Genomic DNA, 21057 nt, shown 5'->3' with positions numbered 1-21057 from the left:
AAATACTCTCCTGAAATTAGGTCTTTTTATTTAGAAAAATTCTAGGTCCCCCAAAGCCCTGGCTACACTAAAAGCTGCCAGGTCAGCATATTTGATAAAACTCATAGAAAATAACCACACAAATCCTAGGTGTTTATTCAGTCCAGATATTCCATCACAGCACAAGAGTAATGACATTAATTTCTTTACTGATACAATTGAAATAATCAGAAATAAAATTGATTTATGCAATCATCTTTCACAGCACCTCAGAAAACAGTGTTTAATGATCCTTTGCTATCATGAAGAGCTAACAAAACTAATAAAAAATCAAAAGCCACAACGTGTTTGTTAGATCCAATACCAACTAAGCTCTTAAAAGAGGTATGCCCTGTAATCTCAGAACCTCTTCTTAATATTATTAACTCCTTGCTATCCTTAGGTCATGTCCCAAGAAACTTTAAAATGGCAATTATCAAACCACTTAATAAGAAGCCACAACTTGATCCTGGAGAACTGGCTAAATATAGACTGATTTCAAATCTCCCGTTTATGTCAAATACTAGAAAAGATAGTGTTCTCCCAAATATGTTTATTTCTACAGAGAATAATACTGAAGAATTTCAGTCAGGATTTAGGCCTCATCACAGTACAGAGACTGCACTTATCAGAGTTACTAATGACTTGCTCTTATCATCTAACCGTGGCTGCATTTCACTTTTAGTGCTTTTAGATCTTAGTGCTGCCTTCAACACCATAGATCACAAATAGGCTGGAGAATCTGTTGCCATTTGTGGAGTTGCATTAGCATGGTTTAGGTCCTATTTAGTAGACCACTACCACTTTGTCTATGTAAATGAGAAATTGCCAAATCAAACAAAAGTAAAATATGGAGTGCCACAGGGATCAGTTTTAGGGCCTCTGCTTTTCTCCTTGTATATGTTTCCCTTGGGAGATATTATCAGGAATCATGGAATAAGTTTCCACTGCTATGCCGACGATACACAACTTTATATTTCTTCTAAACAATTCTCAAAATTAGCAGATTGTATCAGTGAAATCAAAGATTGAATGGCCAGAAATGCCCTTCTCCTTAATTCCAACAAAACAGAGGGATTAATTATCAGACCAAAAACCTCTAAAAGCAAGCTGCTAAAATATAATTTTAGCCTCATTATATCATCGTTAATTTGAAAATTCTGTTAGCTACATACAAAGCTTTGAATGGTCTAGCTCTGCAGTTCTTAAGTGACCTTCTGACACGCTATATTCCATCACGTTCATTACGATCGCAAAAAACACTGGCCTGTTTATAGTTCCTAGAATATTAAAATCCACAAAAGGAGGAAGATCCTTTTCATATTTGGCTCCTAAACTATGGAATAGTCTCCCTGACACTGTTCGGGACTCAGACACACATTCTCAGTTTAAGTCTAGACTAAATACTCATCTATTAAGCCAGGCATACACCTAATTTATCCCTCAACACACGATTATGCTGCTTTAGTTAGGGCTGCAAGAACCAGAAACATTGATCATGATCTATAACTCTGCATAAAAATTGAATGGCATCTATGCTATTACTATTCTATTTGTTTCCCTGTCTCAGCCTTGGGACTCCTATCCTGAGGTCACCAGAACCTGGATCCAGCTCCATTCCTGCTTCGTGTTGGACTCCACTGCTACATGTCGCTGAATGATGATGAATAAATGATGATTTCACTTTTGACAGACCTCACTGAAATTACCGGCTGTTTGAACCTCACTGATCTCAGCCTGCATTAGCTTGGTCTGTTGATGGACTACACTCTTAAAATAGACTATCAATTAATTGACAACTAAAACCTTCATCAGCTAACAAAAGACAATTGCATCTATGTGAACTTCTGCAGTTAATCCAGGATGAACATCAAAGACATTAGTCATTAATCTTACAGTTTTTCTCTATTAACCAACATCTAATGGAGTTTTGTGTTCCTTGCCACAGTCGCCTTTGGCTTGCTCACTGGGTTTCTAAATTTTCTGTTGACCACTCTCATCAAAAAGGCATTTCCATCCGCAGAGCTGCCTCTCACTGGATATTTTTTGTTTCTGGCACCATTCGAGTCAATTCTAGAGACTGTTGTGTGTGAAAATCCCAGGAGATCAGAAGTTAAAGAAATACACAAATTCCATGTGATTATCTAATCAGCCAATCATGTGGCCAATCATGCGGCAGCAGTGCAGTGCATAAAATCATGCAGATACGGGTCAGGAGCTTCAGTTAATGTTCACATTAACCATCAGAATGGGGAAAAATGTGATCTCAGTGATTTGGACTGTGACAATTGTGAAATTCACGTCATCTGTCTCCTGTGAGATAATGGAGATCAGGAAAGACGGAGGAGTTGTTGTCATCGATTTCACTGTTCTATATCATGTTTCTGTAACAGATTACATGGATATAATAAAACGATGATGCTTGTAAAAATGTATCAGAAATTGTTCTGAATGAGTTTGATACATTAAAAGATCTTTGTATTGATATAATGCATTGAGTATTGATGCAGATTATAACAGATCCCCATCCAGAATGCTCATTTTTAGCAGCAAGTAAACTGATTTCTGATTAAATTGGATAATGTACCAGAAATTGTCTTACTATATTGTTCATCTTGTTCATGATATAATGCATTAAGCACAGCTGTAGTTTATATAAAAGCTCTCCCCCCTGCAGAATGTTCATTATAGAGGCAAAACAAATGAGTCACTGTTAAATCTGAATTATATATTAGTTTCACTGGCAATCATTTGCTCATCTGAGATCAGTTTTTTGAAGCTGTGGGCAGTTCTGCAGTCGACCAATAATGTTTAAAGAGCGACAGCAGTATAGACACAAGCTGAACGGGGCGTTGGTTTCACTCTCATCAGCATGTGAATATGACGAATATCATTGTCAGTTTTATGTATTTATTATTATCTTTAATTGTTGTTTCAAGTGTGAAAGTTACTGTTGTATGTATTCGTCTTGTTGCATTTCTTACATAGAAGACATTATTTTCTAAACAGCTCGAAGCCGCAGATGGCAATTTACATTTTTCTCCAGAACATCGGATGAAAATGAAGATCTTCTTTTATTTGCTCACTGTGTGTTTTGTGCTCGATGATGGTAAGACATTGTTACATTCTTCATATTAATGATAAAACATTCACAAACTGACACAGCTTCATATAATGATCCCGAATGTGTTTGTCGGTTCCGTGTTTCCATATGAATGAATGAGATTTAGGGTTGCCGCCCGTCCCGTAAAATGATTGTCCTGTATTTAAAGATGAATGTGACGCGATGTATCCCGTATTTAAGCTGGTCAGATGTCATCAGGTGAAATCGTTCCAGCTCGTTAATTTAACATCGATATAAGTTGGAAATTTGGCCTATGGTGTGTAAGGGACCGTCTGAAAACTATATAAAAAAATAATATAAATCATAAAAAAGGGGGAAAAAATTGCCTTTATGATAAAACATGTTAAAATGAAATTCATTACAGAGTAATTAGGGTAATGATGTTCAGCAGACAGCACATTTAACTGCCCACAGATGTTTAATACACAGAAAAACAAAACCCAGATAGCAACAATGAATAGAATGAGCCCTAATGGTTTTGTATATTGCCCCATATGATGTGGATTGTGTTGTGTACATGAGGATGGATATACAGTGTGATTGTGATGTGGATTGTGTTGTGTACATGAGGAGGGATATACAGTGTGAATGTGATGTGGATTGTGTTGTGTGCGTGAGGAGGGATATACAGTGTGAATGTGATGTGGATTGTGTTGCGTGCATGAGGAGGGATATACAGTGTGAATGTGATGTGGATTGTGTTGCGTGCATGAGGAGGGATATACAGTGTGTGAATGTGATGTGGATTGTGTTGTGTGCGTGAGGAGGGATATACAGTGTGAATGTGATGTGGATTGTGTCGTGTGCGTGAGGAGGGATATACAGTGTGAATGTGATGTGGATTGTGTCGGTGTGCGTGAGGAGGGATATACAGTGTGAATGTGATGTGGATTGTGTCGTGTGCGTGAGGAGGGATATACAGTGTGAATGTGATGTGGATTGTGTCGTGTGCGTGAGGAGGGATATACAGTGTGAATGTGATGTGGATTGTGTCGCGTGCGTGAGGAGGGATATACAGTGTGTGAATGTGATGTGGATTGTGTTGCGTGCGTGAGGAGGGATATACAGTGTGAATGTGATGTGGATTGTGTTGCGTGCGTGAGGAGGGATATACAGTGTGAATGTGATGTGGATTGTGTTGCGTGCGTGAGGAGGGATATACAGTGTGAATGTGATGTGGATTGTGTTGTGTGCATGAGGAGGGATATACAGTGTGAATGTGATGTGGATTGTGTTGTGTGCATGAGGAGGGATATACAGTGTGAATGTGATGTGGATTGTGTTGTGTGCATGAGGAGGGATATACAGTGTGAATGTGATGTGGATTGTGTTGTGTGCATGAGGAGGGATATACAGTGTGAATGTGATGTGGATTGTGTTGCGTGCATGAGGAGGGATATACAGTGTGAATGTGATGTGGATTGTGTTGCGTGCATGAGGAGGGATATACAGTGTGAATGTGATGTGGATTGTGTTAGCGTGCATGAGGAGGGATATACAGTGTGTGAATGTGATGTGGATTGTGTTGCGTGCATGAGGAGGGGATATACAGTGTGAATGTGATGTGGATTGTGTTGCGTGCATGAGGAGGGATATACAGTGTGTGAATGTGATGTGGATTGTGTTGCGTGCATGAGGAGGGATATACAGTGTGTGAATGTGATGTGGATTGTGTTGCGTGCATGAGGAGGGATATACAGTGTGTGAATGTGATGTGGATTGTGTTGCGTGCATGAGGAGGGATATACAGTGTGTGAATGTGATGTGGATTGTGTTGCGTGCATGAGGAGGGATATACAGTGTGAATGTGATGTGGATTGTGTTGCGTGCATGAGGAGGGATATACAGTGTGTGAATGTGATGTGGATTGTGTTGCGTGCATGAGGAGGGATATACGGTGTGAATGTGATGTGGATTGTGTTGCGTACATGAGGATGGATATACGGTGTGAATGTGATGTGGATTGTGTTGTGTGCATGAGGAGGGATATACAGTGTGAATGTGATGTGGATTGTGTTGTGTGCATGAGGAGGGGATATACAGTGTGAATGTGATGTGGATTGTGTTGTGTGCATGAGGAGGGATATACAGTGTGAATGTGATGTGGATTGTGTTGTGTGCATGAGGAGGGATATACAGTGTGAATGTGATGTGGATTGTGTCGTGTGCATGAGGAGGGGATATACAGTGTGAATGTGATGTGGATTGTGTCGTGTGCATGAGGAGGGATATACAGTGTGAATGTGATGTGGATTGTGTTGTGTGCATGAGGAGGGATATACAGTGTGTGAATGTGATGTGGATTGTGTTGCGTGCATGAGGAGGGATATACAGTGTGTGAATGTGATGTGGATTGTGTTGCGTGCATGAGGAGGGATATACAGTGTGAATGTGATGTGGATTGTGTTGCGTGCATGTGGAGGGATATACAGTGTGAATGTGATGTGGATTGTGTTGTGTGCATGAGGAGGGATATACAGTGTGAATGTGATGTGGATTGTGTTGTGTGCATGAGGAGGGATATACAGTGTGAATGTGATGTGGATTGTGTTGTGTGCATGAGGAGGGGATATACAGTGTGAATGTGATGTGGATTGTGTTGCGTGCATGAGGAGGGACATACAGTGTGAATGTGATGTGGATTGTGTTGCGTGTATGAGGAGGGGATATACAGTGTGAATGTGATGTGGATTGTGTTGTGTGCATGAGGAGGGATATACAGTGTGAATGTGATGTGGATTGTGTTGCGTACATGAGGATGGATATACAGTGTGAATGTGATGTGGATTGTGTTGCGTGTATGAGGAGGGGATATACAGTGTGAATGTGATGTGGATTGTGTTGTGTGCATGAGGAGGGATATACAGTGTGAATGTGATGTGGATTGTGTTGCGTACATGAGGAGGGATATACAGTGTGAATGTGATGTGGATTGTGTTGTGTGCATGAGGAGGGATATACAGTGTGAATGTGATGTGGATTGTGTTGCGTGCATGAGGAGGGATATACAGTGTGAATATGATGTGGATTGTGTTGCGTGCATGAGGAGGGATATACAGTGTGAATATGATGTGGATTGTGTTGCGTGCATGAGGAGGGATATACAGTGTGAATATGATGTGGATTGTGTTGCGTGCATGAGGAGGGATATACAGTGTGAATGTGATGTGGATTGTGTTGTGTACATGAGGAGGGATATACAGTGTGAATATGATGTGGATTGTGTTGTGTACATGAGGAGGGATATACAGTGTGAATGTGATGTGGATTGTGTTGTGTGCATGAGGAGGGATATACAGTGTGAATGTGTTGTGGATTGTGTTGTGTGTATGGATGTGTACAAGACATACTTGAGAAATATGTTTGTGTCATGATTGAATGTTCTTGTTGTGTTTGTGTCATCTTGACAATATGACCTGTAAAAGAATCATTTTCACAGTGTTTTCCTGTTGTGCATCTTGAAGAGTGACTGTTCATTTGTGTCTCCAGGTGTGTTTGGTGTTGATGAAATGAAGACGTCTGTGTCAGTGATGGAGGGCTATTCTCCTACATTACGCACTGCTGTTACTAGAATACAGAATAACAGAACCAATTTAATTCAATGGTATTTTAATGTCAGTATCATAGCTCAAATCAACAGAGATCTCAGTGAGTTCTGTACAGATGTGACGTGTCCAGGTGGTTATAATGAGAGATTCAGAGACAGACTGAAGTTGAACAATCAGACTGGATCTCTCACCATCATGAACATCAGAATTACAGACTCTGGAGTTTATCTACTATGGATCATCAATGCCATCAGAGATGAAAAGATGTTCACTGTCACCGCTCAACCTGGTGAGTCATTTAATGAGTGTTTAAAAGCAAATTTGATTAAATAATCTTCACTTTACCTGTATATTAATTCACATATAAATATAATCTCTTTCTCTAATCCAGTAACACAGTTTCTCATTATATTGACTCTTTTATTTCTTCTTCATTTGGGGGTTTAGTTCAAAGTTCAGAAGGTGTGATGAAGAATAATATGAACAATAATTGTATATTATATATTGCTACTTTCTCTGTGCTGGATTTAGATGATGTGGCAGTAAACGTGGTTCTTTATGCTGACAGACAGTCCAATTTTATCCAACTTCTTGGACAAACCTAAATCTAGGGACAATTTCAGTGTAATGAATTAAAAGCAGACATACATAAAACAAATTGTCATAGGTTCATATTGTTAAGACTAGGTTATTACCTTTCTCCAGATGCCAGACATCGTTGAACTGTGTGATTTTGCGCTCATTCTCTGAGGAGTCTGAGGGTGCCGGCCAGGCTTTTTTTAGACCCTCCTCCTCCATATGGTAGCTGCCAATAACCTCATTGCACTAGTTAAAAATATGCACAATAAATAAATCAGGCAGGAAAAAACCGCAATGAGGTTTTAGATTATATTTGATTATTATTTCAAGTGCCTCCACAATTAATATTGTCCAATGTAGAATTAATGATATTTTAAACACCATCAGGACATTGATTAACATTACCTGTGTCTCAATCAGCTCCCCTGCTTGTGAATCAGTATTTAGCAATTTGCATTTGATTACCTGATCAGTGCCTGGACTACTAAATTTGGGAGCTTATTGAGAAGCACCAATTCTCTTAATACATAACCATGTGCTTGCACTGTGTGATTGTGTAATGTTAGGGGTCAAAGTCAACTGCACTAGCTGAATGTCCAGTATGGTTAATATGTTACTCTGCAGGTACATCATGGTGTAGCTCCCATATTTTAGAGTGGCCTAAAAATGTTAATACCAATTCAGTGAAATCTAACAATTTATTGAAAAATGCAATATCAACTTAATAGCATTAAAATGAATGCAACTTTATGGATCACTGTTCAGATGTTTTTCAGTCTTCTTACTAAGAACCAGACGTGGAGATTCCAGAGGTCTGGGCGTGGGTGCCAGATGGTGCCTTGTCCCTGATAAAGAAGGTCCTCCTCATGGGAATTGCCAGGGAGGTGCGGTTGCGAGAAGCATGAGGTCCGAGAATCAAGTCTGGATTGGCCAGTACGGCACCACGAGGGTGACTTGTTCCTCATCCTCCCTGACCTTCCACATGGTCTGTGCAAGTAGGTTCTGTTACGCTTGCAGATGAAGGCAGACGTGGAGACAGGATCTAAACGCAGTGTTACTTTATTGATACGGAAAAAGCTTAAATAGATAAAACCAAAACAAAGGAAATAACTCGCTGATGGGGAAATAAACCAAAAACACGGAGTTAACAAGAAGGATAAACATATAAAGACCAAGGAAACAGGCGCCCACAAACATCAACGATAGACAAGGGAATGGAGAACAAACAGGGTTTATATACACTGGAGACATGATGATGACAAACTACAATCAGGTGAGCACAATGACACAGGGCTGGCAGTGATGAGGGCCGGGATCATGGGAAGTGTAGTTTTGGACAGAGACAAGTGAAAGCCAGGGCAGACAACAAGGGAATCGTGACATAACCCTCAAAGGAGGCGTCTTCCAGACGCTCCTCAAAAACAAAACCAAAAGGAAATCCTCAAAAAAAAACATAAATCGCCCAAGGAGTGAGGGGGCGGGGAGCAGGCCAAAGAGGGGACAAGGGGCAAACAGACAGATGAAGGGAGCACAAGGGGCAAACAGACAGACCAAGGGAGCACAAGGGGAAAATGGGCAGACCAAAGGGGCACAAGACAGGCAGTCCACGGGGGCACAGAGAGCAGACAGGCAGTCCATGGGGGCACAAGGGGCAATTAGGCAGTCCACGGGGCACAAGGGGCAATTAGGCAGTTCACGGGGCACCAGGGGCAATTAGGCAGTCCATGGGGGCACAAGGGGCGGGCAAGCAGACCAGGGAGGCCGAGAGGGCAGACAGACAGTCTCTGGGGGTATGAGACGGGGCCAGGAACAGGTGGTCTGGGGGGCATCCACCGGGTGGGGGCAGGTTTAGTTGGCCTAGGAGGTGGAGTGGCCACTGGGGAGCTGGCGGAACCAAGGAGGACTTCTGAGACTCGGAGGCGTAGCCGTGGTAGGCGGAGCCGTGGAAGGCACAGGGGGCGGAGCCGTGGGAGGCTCAGGAAGCAGAGCAGAGGGAGGCTTCGGAGGCGGAGCTGAAGGAGGCTGCGGAGGTGGAGCCGTGGTTGGTGGAGCTGTGGGAGGCTCAGGGGGTGGAGCCGAGGGAGGCTTCGGAGGCGGAACCGGGAGAGGCTCGGGAGACTCCGGAGGCGGAGCCGTGGTAGGCGGAGCCATAGGAGGCTCGGGGGGCGGAGCCGTAGGAGGCTCGGGAGGCGGAGCCATAGGAGGCTCAGGATGCTCGGGAGGCGGAGCCCTAGGAGAATCGGGAGGCGGAGCCGTAGGAGGCTCGGGAGGCGGAGGCCCAGGAGACTCGGGAGGCGGAGCCGAAAGAGGCTCGGGAGGCTCGGGAGGCGGAGCCCTGGGTGGCTCGGAGAGGCGGAGCCCTGGGTGGCTCGAGAGGCGGAGCCCTGGGAGGCTCAAGAGGCGGAGCCCTGGAAGGCTCGAGAGACTTGAGAGGCGGAGCCCTAGGAGGCTCGGGAGGCGGAACCCTAGAAGGCTCGGGAGGCTCGAGAGGAGGAGCCCTGGGAGGCTCGAGAGACGTGAGAGGCGGAGCCCTGGGAAGCTCGGGAGGCGGAGCCCTAGAAGGCTCGGGGGCTCGAGAGGAGGAGCCCTGGGAGGCTCGAGAGACTTGAGAGGCGGAGCCCTGGGAGGCTCGGGAGGAGGAGCCCTGGAAGACTTGAGAGGCGGAGCCCTGGGAGGCCCGAGAGGAGCCCTGGGAGGCTCGAGAAGCGGAGCCCTGGGAGGCTCGAGAGGAGCCCTGGGAGGCCGAGAGTAGCCCTGGGAGGCTCGAGAGACTTGAGAGGCGGAGCCCTAGGAGGCTCGGGAGGCGGAGCCCTAGAAGGCTCGGGAGGCTCGAGAGGAGGAGCCCTGGGAGGCTCGAGAGACGTGAGAGGCGGAGCCCTGGGAAGCTCGGGAGGCGGAGCCCTAGAAGGCCTCGGGGGCTCAAGAGGAGGAGCCCTGGGAGGCTCGAGAGACTTGAGAGGCGGAGCCCTGGGAGGCTCGGGAGGAGGAGCCCTGGAAGACTTGAGAGGCGGAGCCCTGGGAGGTCTCGATAGGAGCCCTGGGAGGCTCGAGAGACTTGAGAGGCGGAGCCCTGGAAGGCTCGGGAGGAGGAGCCCTGGAAGACTCGAGAGACTTGAGAGGCGGAGCCCTGGAAGGCTCGAGGGGCGCTGGCTCTTGATCCATCCTGGCTACTGGCGCTGGCTCTTGGACGGTCAAGGCTACTGGCGCTGGCTCTTGGACGGTCAAGGCTACTGGTTCTGGGACGGTCGAGGCTACAGGCGCTTGCTCAGGAACGGTCGAGGCTACAGGCGCTGGCTCAGGGGGGATCGAGGCTACATGCGCTGACTCACTGACGTTTGAGGCTTCTGGCACTGGCTCATTGACGTTTGAGGCTTCAGGCTCTGGCTGGTTAGCCGTGGTATGTGGGAGCTTGGGGCCGCTGGACACTGAGGTCCGAGCCGCGGGGGGTTCTGGGGACGGAGCTGCTGGAGGTGAAGGTCGGATAGCTGAGGATTTTCCCTTCTCCTCTTCCTCCGGGCGGGTGAGACTGGCAACGCTGGAACGCTGTGCGTGGTTGGCGTGGGCTCTGGCTCGCAGACCGGGCCGGCGTGGGCTCTGGCTCGCAGACCGGGCCGGCGTGGGCTCTGGCTCGCAGACCGGGCTGGCGTGAAGAGGTTGACCGCGACTGGCTCAAGGGAAGAGACTGGCGTGGGGGTGAGCTCGCTGACAGATGGGGCTGGCGCCATTGGCGACTGGAGAGTCACCACTGAGGGAGGAGAGGTAGGATCCTCCTCAGCTTATGCCCACGGTGAACGGTGAACCACAGACCAATAAAGTAGCCTCTATGTAGTCCTGTAGCGCCCAGCCGCGTCGCCGGTGGCAACCGCCCTTGAGCTTAAACATGTAAATTGCACCTGAAGAATACCACCAGGGATGAGTCCGGAAGTCCGAGATATTTGGCAGTTTGATGAAGTCGCAGATGTGGTCTTCCAATGGACGGTCCTCTTGCTTCAGGCTGAGCAGCAGGAAGTTTGTACGCTGCAATCGCTAGATCCATTTGCGGTCTATCGCTCTGTTACGCTTGCAGATGAAGGCAGACGTGGAGACAGGATCTAGTGTTACTTTTACTGATACGGAAAAAACTTAAATAGACAAAACCAAAACAAAGGAAATACCCGCGATGGGGAAATAAACCAAAAACACGGAAAACATACAAGAAGGATAAACACATAAAGACCAAGGAAACAGGCGCCCACAAACATCAACGATAGACAAGGGAATGGAGAACAAACAGGGTTTATATACACTAGAGACATGATGATGACAAACTACAATCAGGTGAGCACAATGACACAGGGCTGGCAGTGATGAGGGCCGAGGATCATGGGAAGTGTAGTTTTGGACAGAGACAAGTGAAAGCCAGGGCAGACAACAAGGGAATCGTGACAGGTTCACTGGGGGCCCCAGGGTCCAGCTGTGTGCCAGCACGCCTGTCCCGAAGGGGCTCCCGCCAGGGAATACCAGAGTGGGCAGTGGGAGGATTCCCGGGAAGCGAACAGGTCTACCTGTGATTTGCCGAATCAACTCAAAATCAGCTGGACAATCTGGAGTCCCCACTCTCCCCTGAGCGTCACCTGCCACAAAAGCGCATCCGCTGCAGCATTGAGGTTGCCTGGTGTGTGATTGGCCTGCAGCGACCTGAGACCTGACTCCAGAGGAGGAGATGATGGGTGAGTTGTGAAATGAGACGAGAATTGGCGGTTTATATACGCTACTGTCGCTGTGTTGTCCAACAGGTTGGTGTGAGTGCATCTGCACGCACAGCGAGGCGAAGACTTTTGGACAATGGCCTGGTGTCAAGAAGGGCAGCAAAGCACTTGTGTCCAAGAAAAACATCAAGGACAGACTGAAATTCTGCAGGAAGTAAAAGGATTGGACAGCATAAGACTGGTATAAAGTTATTTTCTATAATGAAGCCCCTTCCGACTGTTTGCGACATCTGGGAAATCGATAGTCCAGAGAAGAAAAGGTGAAGCTACTATGAGTCCTGTGTCATACCAACAGTGAAGCATCCTGAGACTATCCATGTGTGGGGTTGCTTTTCATCCAAGGGAGTGGGCTCTCAATTATGCCCAAAAACACTGCCATGAATAAAGAATGGTATCAAAATGTCCTACAAGAGCAACTTCTCCCATTGATCCAGGAGCAATTTGGTGATGATCTGTGCATTTTCCAGCATGATGGAGCACCATGTCAGAGCAAATTGCAGAGGTGATGAAGAACAAGGGTCAACACAGGAAATGTTGACTCTTTGCATAGATTGAATGGTTTTGCCAATAAAAGCCTTTAAAACTTATGAAATGCTTATCATTGTTTTCCAGTATACCATAGAAATATGTAAAAAATAAAAAGACATTTTGATTTTCCTTTTCATGACCATTATAAATACCTTTCCAGAGTTGAGCTTCAACAAGCTTCCTACTCAGGGGCTCAGACTTCTCCTTTAATCTTACTTGTATCATGTGATGTACTTAGATACTTACGATCAAATCAGACCAGCTGTTGCATATGTGTGGTTCAGTAATTTAGGTGCACAATTGTTATTTCCTCAGTTCTGTCCTCTACTATGGTGGAGGTTTATTCACCCAAAAGAAGAAACTGTTCATGTGTGTTTCAGGAGTGTCTGCTGCTGAAATGAAGATAAAGTCGGTGATTGAAGGAGATTCTGTCACTCTACACACTGATGATACTGTAAAACAGGGAGATGTTGTGATGACGTGGTATTTCAATGACACTCATGATAGCTGAAATGAAGGAAGATCCCAGTAAGAGCTGTACAGATGTGACGTGTGATGAAGGTGCTGAGAGATTCAGAGACAGACTGAAGATTGACCATCAGACTGGAGATCTCACTATCACAAACAGCAGAACTACAGACTCTGGACTTTATCAACTAGAGATCAGCAGCAGTATCAGCAGCAGCGCCAGCGTAAAGAGCTTCAGTGTTAATGTCAGCGTGAGGACGATTTCATCATTTAATACATTTTACCATGACGCCTTTTTAAATGAACTCAGTAATTCTTTCATCAGAGCAATTTGTACTTTTTATTGATTTAAATATATTCATTTGTTTCCAACTTTTTTGTAATTAACAATCTTTATTGATTCCAATGTATATAACAAGAAACATAACAAGAAACACGGAATCACATAAAATAAACCTAAACCCTTCCCTCCGAACGCTCCCACCACCCCCCCACCCAACACAAACACACACACACACACACTCCAGTGGCCTGACATCAAACCAATAATGACACACAAAATATGCAATAAATCAACAGACAGTTTTAAGAAAAAACACACATTCAATATTGCCCATTTCCCTCCACAGTCTCCCCACGAGAGCCCTCCACAAAATCCAAATACCTACCCCATTTTTTATTAAATAATCCTGTGTTGCCCAGCCTTCTATAAAGTGTCTATATCTGTGGCTACTGACCACATGGTATTGATGAGACGCCTAATGTAATCAGAAGAGCTACGGCCTCAAATAAACCCCACCTGAAGTGATGTCATAAATTTACTTAATCGATTAGCCAAAATCTAATTGGATCAGGGAAATTGGATGGTAACTTTTATACTCTCTTGGATCTTTGTACTTTTTAAGAATAAGACTGACCTGGGCTTGTGTCATGGTTGGCGGAAGCTTTCCGTTCTTTAATGATTCCATATAAAGTTAGAGCAAAGTGGAGCTGGTTTTTCCCTCCTTCTCGATTGAAAAACTCAGCGGCAAAGCCGTCAGGCCCCGGAGCCTTGCCTGTAGATAAGGCGAAGACGTGGAACTGTAGAGATCAAAGTAGAATTCTGTAAAAGCATTATTAATATCAATAGCCGAGGAAAACATTTCACCACCAGCAGATTTCACTGAGGGAATGGTAGAAAAGACTCTCTACTTTATATATCTAGCCAAAAGTTTTCCTGCTTTGTCCGCTGACTCAAAGTATGACTGTCTTGCCCTGAGTAACCAAAACTCCACCTTGCTCAACAAAATAGTATTATATCTGTATATCAAACGGGTCAATTCTCCGAGGCCATCAGATGACAAACGGCGCTTCAGCTCTGTCTCTGCACTTTTAATATTTCCCTCCAACTCCACATGCTCTCGTGGTTTGGATTGTTTGATGAAACTGTATGATCCGACCCCTAAGAACCGCCTTAAGTACCTCCCAAGCCACGCCCACAGAGGATACTGAGGACCAGTTGGTCTCCATATAAACTTTGATTTCAGTCTTTAACATTTGTTGGAATTCAGGATTTTGCAAAAGGGACACATTAAGGCACCAACCATATGATTTATTTTTCTCCATATGGAAACACCTTTAAACTCACCAGGGAATGATCTGAGACTAAGATGTTTCCAATTGAGCAATCAACAGCAGATGAAATGAGGGATTTGGATATAAAACTAAATCTATTCAAGAATAAATCTTATGGACTGATGAAAAAAATGTATAGTCCCTACCAGATGAGTTAAAAAGTCTGCAAATATCTGTAAGACCAAGATGTTATACATTCTGTGAACCGTCAATGTTGCTCTATGGGGCTTGCACACTTTTGCTTTACTATGATCAAGGACTGAATCCATCAATAGATTAAAATATCCTCTCAATATTATATCATGAGGGGTACCAGCTGCTTGTAACATCCCTTCCTGATCTATAAAAATTCCTGATCATCAGTGTTAGGTGCGTAAATATTAGCCAACATCAACCTTTGCCCCTGAATTTCAGCTAAAACAATAATTACTCTCCCTAATTTATCTTTAATCTGTTTGAGACATTTTAATTGTAGATGTTTATTTACCAATATAATGACTCCCTTACTCTTACTTGAGCCAGCACTAAAGAAAATATGTCCACCGATATCTTCCCAAATTTTCCAGCTTCCTCATGGGAAAGGTGCGTTGCTTGAAGAAAATCAATATCATATTTCTTACATTTAAGAAAAGTAATAAACTTCCTTCTTTGTATAGGGTGTCCCAACCCATTCACGCTCCACGTGGAGAAAGACAATCCACTCCTATTAACATTTGACATTTTAATATAATAGAAAAAATTAATTGTGTGTGTCAAAACAAGATTATACAGACCACGTTCCTCATTAGTGAAACGATCAAACCCGAACTTCCCCTGGACAAAACAAACAGTAAAAAGAAGAAGTGCATTACCCTGCATGACAGCGCCAACTGGCGTCAATCCCAAAGGTCCATGAACGCCCACGAGCCCCATCGGATTTGCCATAATTCACTGAAATGTCTCAAAAGTACACAAAACAAATTCCAGCCGATATAAAACAGTTCAGTTTCCTCAAACATAAAACAAATTATCAGTGAGCCAGCTGTTATGAGTTCAGCAGATGATGTAATCATTCCAATGTCCCATAAAAATACTCAACAAAACAAACTCCAGCCAGCAGGAGGCATAAGCACGAAGAACAAACAGATTAATCCACATCTGATTTGAGGCAGTGTTATTCAACAGAACAAGCTCCAGCCGATAGGAGGAACCAACACAAAAGAAACAAAACAGGCATCCCGCTTCCCGATGGTCAAGTCAATTGACTCCTCATGAAAGTATATACCATCTCTTACTCAGTCAACTTTATAAAAGACATCCTTAGTGTGAGCATGTAGATATTTTGTGGTCATCCAGTAGTGTCCAAAGCTTTCCTTTACTCCTCACCTGGCGCAACACAAGATCTTTATCGGATGATCTCAGAAATTTGGCCAGGATTGATAGGGGCCTTTCTTCCTCAGCAGATCTCCGAGCCAGAACTCTGTGAGCTCGCTCGATTTCCAGCTTATGGCCTGTTATGTCGAAGCAGACTCGGAAAAGCTCTTCAAGGAATTTCACCATATTTCTGCCCTCCTCATGCTCAGGAATTAGAACAATTTGATCGTTACGCTCATGCGCTTCGATTCTCAAGATCATGTTCCAAATCAACTTTGGTCATGGGCGGATTAGCGGATAATACCCTCTCCGATGACTCCAGATAATCGATTACTTTCTCAACATCTGCCACTCTTGTAACTAACTCAGAGAATTTTGTGTCCATGGTCAGTAATCAATCGACGTATTACAGCGAGATCCTCCAAGTCAGCAAGAACCTTCGCCAGAATCACCGACATGTTGGACAGTTGACGCTGGATCTCCTCTCACGCCGCGCCATCCAAATCGAAGTCCCCGCCTGTAGGCCTGTCTGGGTTTTCATCCTGAATATGTAAGCGTCTTTTAATTGCTCCAGAGCCCGAGGAATTTGACTTCTTTGCCACGCTTTACCTCAAAGAGCAAATGTGTAACTGGTTGTATAAAAATTCACCAGATTATAACATGAAAATAATAAACAAATTTAGCAAAGTGCGTAGAGCTTGTCGCCGCGACGTCCGCTTCTTGCATGGCGTACTCGTGACCCCCAAATATATCCATTTATTGAACAAGTTCGGTTGTCAATAGAGATGCATTGCAGTAGCAGATCTTCAATTGTTATAAAGAGCTGATGAATCATAGATCAGATCACATTCAGTGACACTAATGACTGTCTCTCTTCATCATTACGACAAACTCCAGATCCAGGTCTGTCTTCTGGTGCTGTAGCAGGAATATGTGTTGGTGTTGTTCTGGTTGTCGCTGTAACTGCTGGTGTGATTTACTATCGCTGTAAAAGCTCAAGACTAAGAGGACAAAATGGCAAGTATTACATACAGCTGATATAAAAGACGAAAATTTGAGATTAAATGGGAAAAAAAGAGTCTTTAAGTATGTGAACATTTTTATTTTCATACTCAAAACATATTTACATAGAAAATGTGTTTAATTGAGTTTTTATTCAACAGATATGGAGATGCAGCCCAATGTTCAGGTAAGATACTTCAGTATGTGCATTACATCTTTCTGTCTCTGAATTTACAACAGATTCAGATCAGTTTGATTTCATCTGAAGCGTCTCAGAGATTATTTATTTTATAGATATTGATTTTGTTTCTTTGCAGGTTTTCTTATTAATCACAATCACATTACAGATATCTGAAATGATCATTTCCACAAGTGAAAACCAAATTACACACATCAAAAATGAGAATTGAAATTCCAACTAGTGAATTAATTCGATATCTTTTAATCATATTAATTTAATATGTTTTAATCAGGAGTGAATGAAAGATAACTGTGAAATTCTACAAGTGAAACTAGAACGAGAATTATATTTTTACTGGATAAATTTCATTTTTAATATTAAAAATTACAAATATTATTCATGTAAATCAATAATTCTATATTTTTTTGTTTGTGTAAGTACACTGAAAGTACACATACTGTAAAATAAAGTGCAACTGTTACTTTCTCAGTCAAATGAAACATTTCAAAAAGACTTTATTCACTTCAACAGTAAATGTGTGTTGTGTAAGTTTGAGCTGTTTTCTGCCCTTCTGAATCACAAATCCTGTTCATTTCTTTGATCTTCTGTGAATCTGTGTTTTCTTACAGGAGGATGAAAGAGAGAACGAGACTCATGTGATGAATGATGAAGGACAGGAGAGAGAACAGGAAGAGAGAGAAGAAGAGAGAGAGGAAGAGAGAGAGGAAGAGAGAGAGGAAGAGAGAGAGGAAGAGAGGAAGAGAGAGAGGAAGCAACTGAATGACTCGACAACAGTTTGTGCTGCTGCTGCAATTCCTGCTTCTGTTCCGGTATAACGCTGCTCTGATCGAGGATCAGTTTCCCCACCTCAAATCCAAACCTCACTTACTATTGAGAAAGGGAAATCTGACTCGAGATCAGCAGCTGCAGTTGTATTTATCTTCCATATGAGCCAACACTGAGATCACTTGATCATAAACTCATCATACTCGTGTCTTAAACTTGTGAAGAAGTCTTTCTACTCTGGATTTTATATGAATCTCCAAATATTCTCTTCTGCACTGTGTTTGTCGGTGGGGACCGTATATGATTGTGCCGTTTTGTTCATTTAAAGCAGTTCAACAGTTTAATTTTGCTGCTTTTGGAAAGACTTGGTGCTTAATAACCAAATTATTCAGTTTTACTGACATGAAACAAAAAGTACAAACACACTTTCTCTAGTCTTGAGTTGATGAATTCAGAATACTGGAAACTTTCTGAACAGTGATGAATGTGTTTCATCAGATCATACACCTCATACATCATCATACATATCAGTCACAACATTAAAACCACCTGCCTAATATTGTGTTGGTCCCACTGATATATATAGAACTGGACTGCTCATCACATCATACCAGTGAAGCCACTGTGCCGCCATATTGCCATGCCCAAATATTCCAATGTTCCTATTGAGCTGAGTAAACATTACTCATTCAATCACTGATTTTATATCTGTTTATATATGATATTACATCCCTACAAAGCAGACATCCCACATGTTTCTTGAAAGCCCGTGTGAGTTATTAATATCTATATCAACTAACAAACTTCATCAGCAAACAGATCAGCTGGATGTAAACAAGTTCAATGAAACTGAGGTAAGATACAAACAGACATTTTCAGACTTATTTATTGTGAACATTGAAATGTTTGTTCAAAGTTGCTTATTTTATGTTTTCATGGAAAAAGTGATTATTTTCTCGCAGCCACTTGAAAAAGATCATGCTCTCTCTCTCTCTCTCTCTCGCTCTCTCTCTCTCTATCACACGCAAAGCTGGTTTAAATGGGAACCGGACATGTCATTTATGATGTGTTCATGTGTGACTACAGTTAGTGCTTCAATATGAAAACAAGCAAATCCCGGGCACAGTCTGACTTTTTAAAAGTCACTTTAAGGACATGCTGTCACCCTAAACAAGTAAATATCACAGCTTTTTCTACTTCCATTAGAACTTCTGGACAGTTTTCCTGCTTCCTTTGGTGATCTCTGTGCTGCACTGATATACTGAACAGGTGAAAGCTCTGATATAATGATCCTAGAATATCTTCTGTCTCATAACGAATATTATCCATAACATGCAAATTAAACATGATTGTCAATAGAGGGTGAAATGCAACTGTCGTATCCGCGAGGTTGGAGACGGTGAAACGGGCGTTTTCTCCTGTTAGTCATTGACGCTCTTTGAGAGTTTGGGCATACAAAGATGGCCGCTCGAACTCTTCCGGTGGCTTCAACTCCTGCTGGCAGTTTAATGTTGCATCAGTGATCCAGTTCTATATATACTGTATAGATCAGTTGTTGGTCTCCCTCATGCCATCAAAACAGTGCCAACCCGCATCTCAGAATAGTGTTGATGTGGCACCAACAATCATCCATGTGATTATCTAATCAGCCAATCATGTGTCAGCAGTGCAGTGTATAAAATCATGCAGATACTGGTCAGGAGCTTCAGTTAATGTTCACATCAACTATCAGAATGGGGAAAAATTGTGATCTCAGTGATTTGGGCGTGGCATGATTGTTGGTGCCAGATGGGCACCAAGTGGGATTTTCAAGCACAACAGAAATTTTGTAAACGTTTGTACTAAACTGTATTAATCACTAATCATTTTATATTCTTCATTATGTTTCAATGTAACTTTTCTAAACAAAAAGCATTTTTCTATTTGTCTTTGATATGTTTTGATATGACATTATCATGATTTTATTATTGGAACATGTGACACATCATCAGTGATCGTTCAGTGTTTGGTTCAGTGTAGTGGTCAGATGTGGGCTGATTTCCTAAAATCATTGCTGTTGTAATCAAGATCATCATAGAGATCATAATGTTGCATGTTAAAATCATTGCTGTTGTAATCAAGATCATCATAGAGATCATAATGTCGCATGTTAAAATCATTGCTGTTGTAATCAAGATCATCATAGAGATCATAATGTTGCATGTTAAATTCATTGCTGTTGTCATCAAGATCATCATAGAGATCATAATGTTGCATGTTAAAATCATTGCAGCTGTCATCAAGATCATCATAGAGATCATAATGTTGCATGTTAAAATCATTGCAGCTGTCATCAAGATCATCATAGAGATCATAATGTTGCATGTTAAAATCATTGCTGTTGTCATCAAGATCATCATAGAGATCATAATGTTGCATGTTAAAATCATTGCAGCTGTCATCAAGATCATCATAGAGATCATAATGTTGCATGTTAAAATCATTGCAGCTGTCATCAAGATCATCATAGAGATCATAATGTTGCATGTTAAAATCATTGCTGTTGTAATCAAGATCATCACAGAGATCATAATGTTGCATGTTAAAATCATTGCTGTTGTCATCAAGATCATCATAGAGATCATAATGTTGCATGTTAAAATCATTGCTGTTGTCATCAAGATCATCATAGAGATCATAATGTTGCATGTTAAAATCATTGCTGTTGTAATCAAGATCATCACAGAGATCATAATGTTGCATGTTAAAATCATTGCTGTTGTCATCAAGATCATCATAGAGATCATAATGTTGCATGTTAAAATCATTGCAGCTGTCATCAAGATCATCATAGAGATCATAATGTTGCATGTTAGTTTATATTAGAGCAACACTTGTCTTACAAACCAGCACATATCGGTTATTAAGTAGAACTGAAGAGCATTATTAATGGTGCTATGAGTCATCAGACTACAGACTTATTACCTCCTTTATTAGTGACATAAATTTAAAATAATCTGCATTGTTTATTCTTTTGATCTTTCATTGAAGTAAAAAGTTACTGTAAAAGGGAAAAGTATGTTTGTCCTCACTTTATGTTTATGTGATTTTATTTAAACTTTGTTTGTT

At 42.5% G+C, this 21057-nt stretch overlaps 1 protein-coding gene and 1 long non-coding RNA gene across 2 annotated transcripts in view; one reads left to right on the top strand and one right to left on the bottom strand.

The window, feature by feature from the left end:
• Positions 1-19304, top strand: part of LOC127639470 (uncharacterized) — a 376863-nt gene extending 357559 nt beyond the window's left edge. The window contains exons 11-13 of the mRNA XM_052121522.1: positions 16878-16997; positions 17144-17169; positions 17793-19304. Of these exons, the coding sequence (XP_051977482.1) occupies positions 16878-16997; positions 17144-17169; positions 17793-17999 (353 nt within the window). The 3' untranslated portion in view covers positions 18000-19304. The remainder of the gene's footprint in view (positions 1-16877; positions 16998-17143; positions 17170-17792) is intronic.
• LOC127639416 (uncharacterized) lies at positions 7134-7759 on the bottom strand. The gene is made up of 3 exons (XR_007969967.1): positions 7675-7759; positions 7386-7515; positions 7134-7297 (listed from the first exon to the last, which is right to left on the bottom strand). It is a non-coding gene; the product is annotated as an uncharacterized LOC127639416 (long non-coding RNA).
• Positions 19305-21057: the final 1753 nt, after the last annotated feature.

The sequence above is a fragment of the Xyrauchen texanus genome, chromosome 48 (genome assembly GCF_025860055.1).
Source record: "Xyrauchen texanus isolate HMW12.3.18 chromosome 48, RBS_HiC_50CHRs, whole genome shotgun sequence".
Taxonomy (NCBI): domain Eukaryota; kingdom Metazoa; phylum Chordata; class Actinopteri; order Cypriniformes; family Catostomidae; genus Xyrauchen; species Xyrauchen texanus.
The sequence above is the reverse complement of the archived record's forward strand: the minus strand, read 5'-3'. Positions and strand labels throughout refer to the sequence as shown.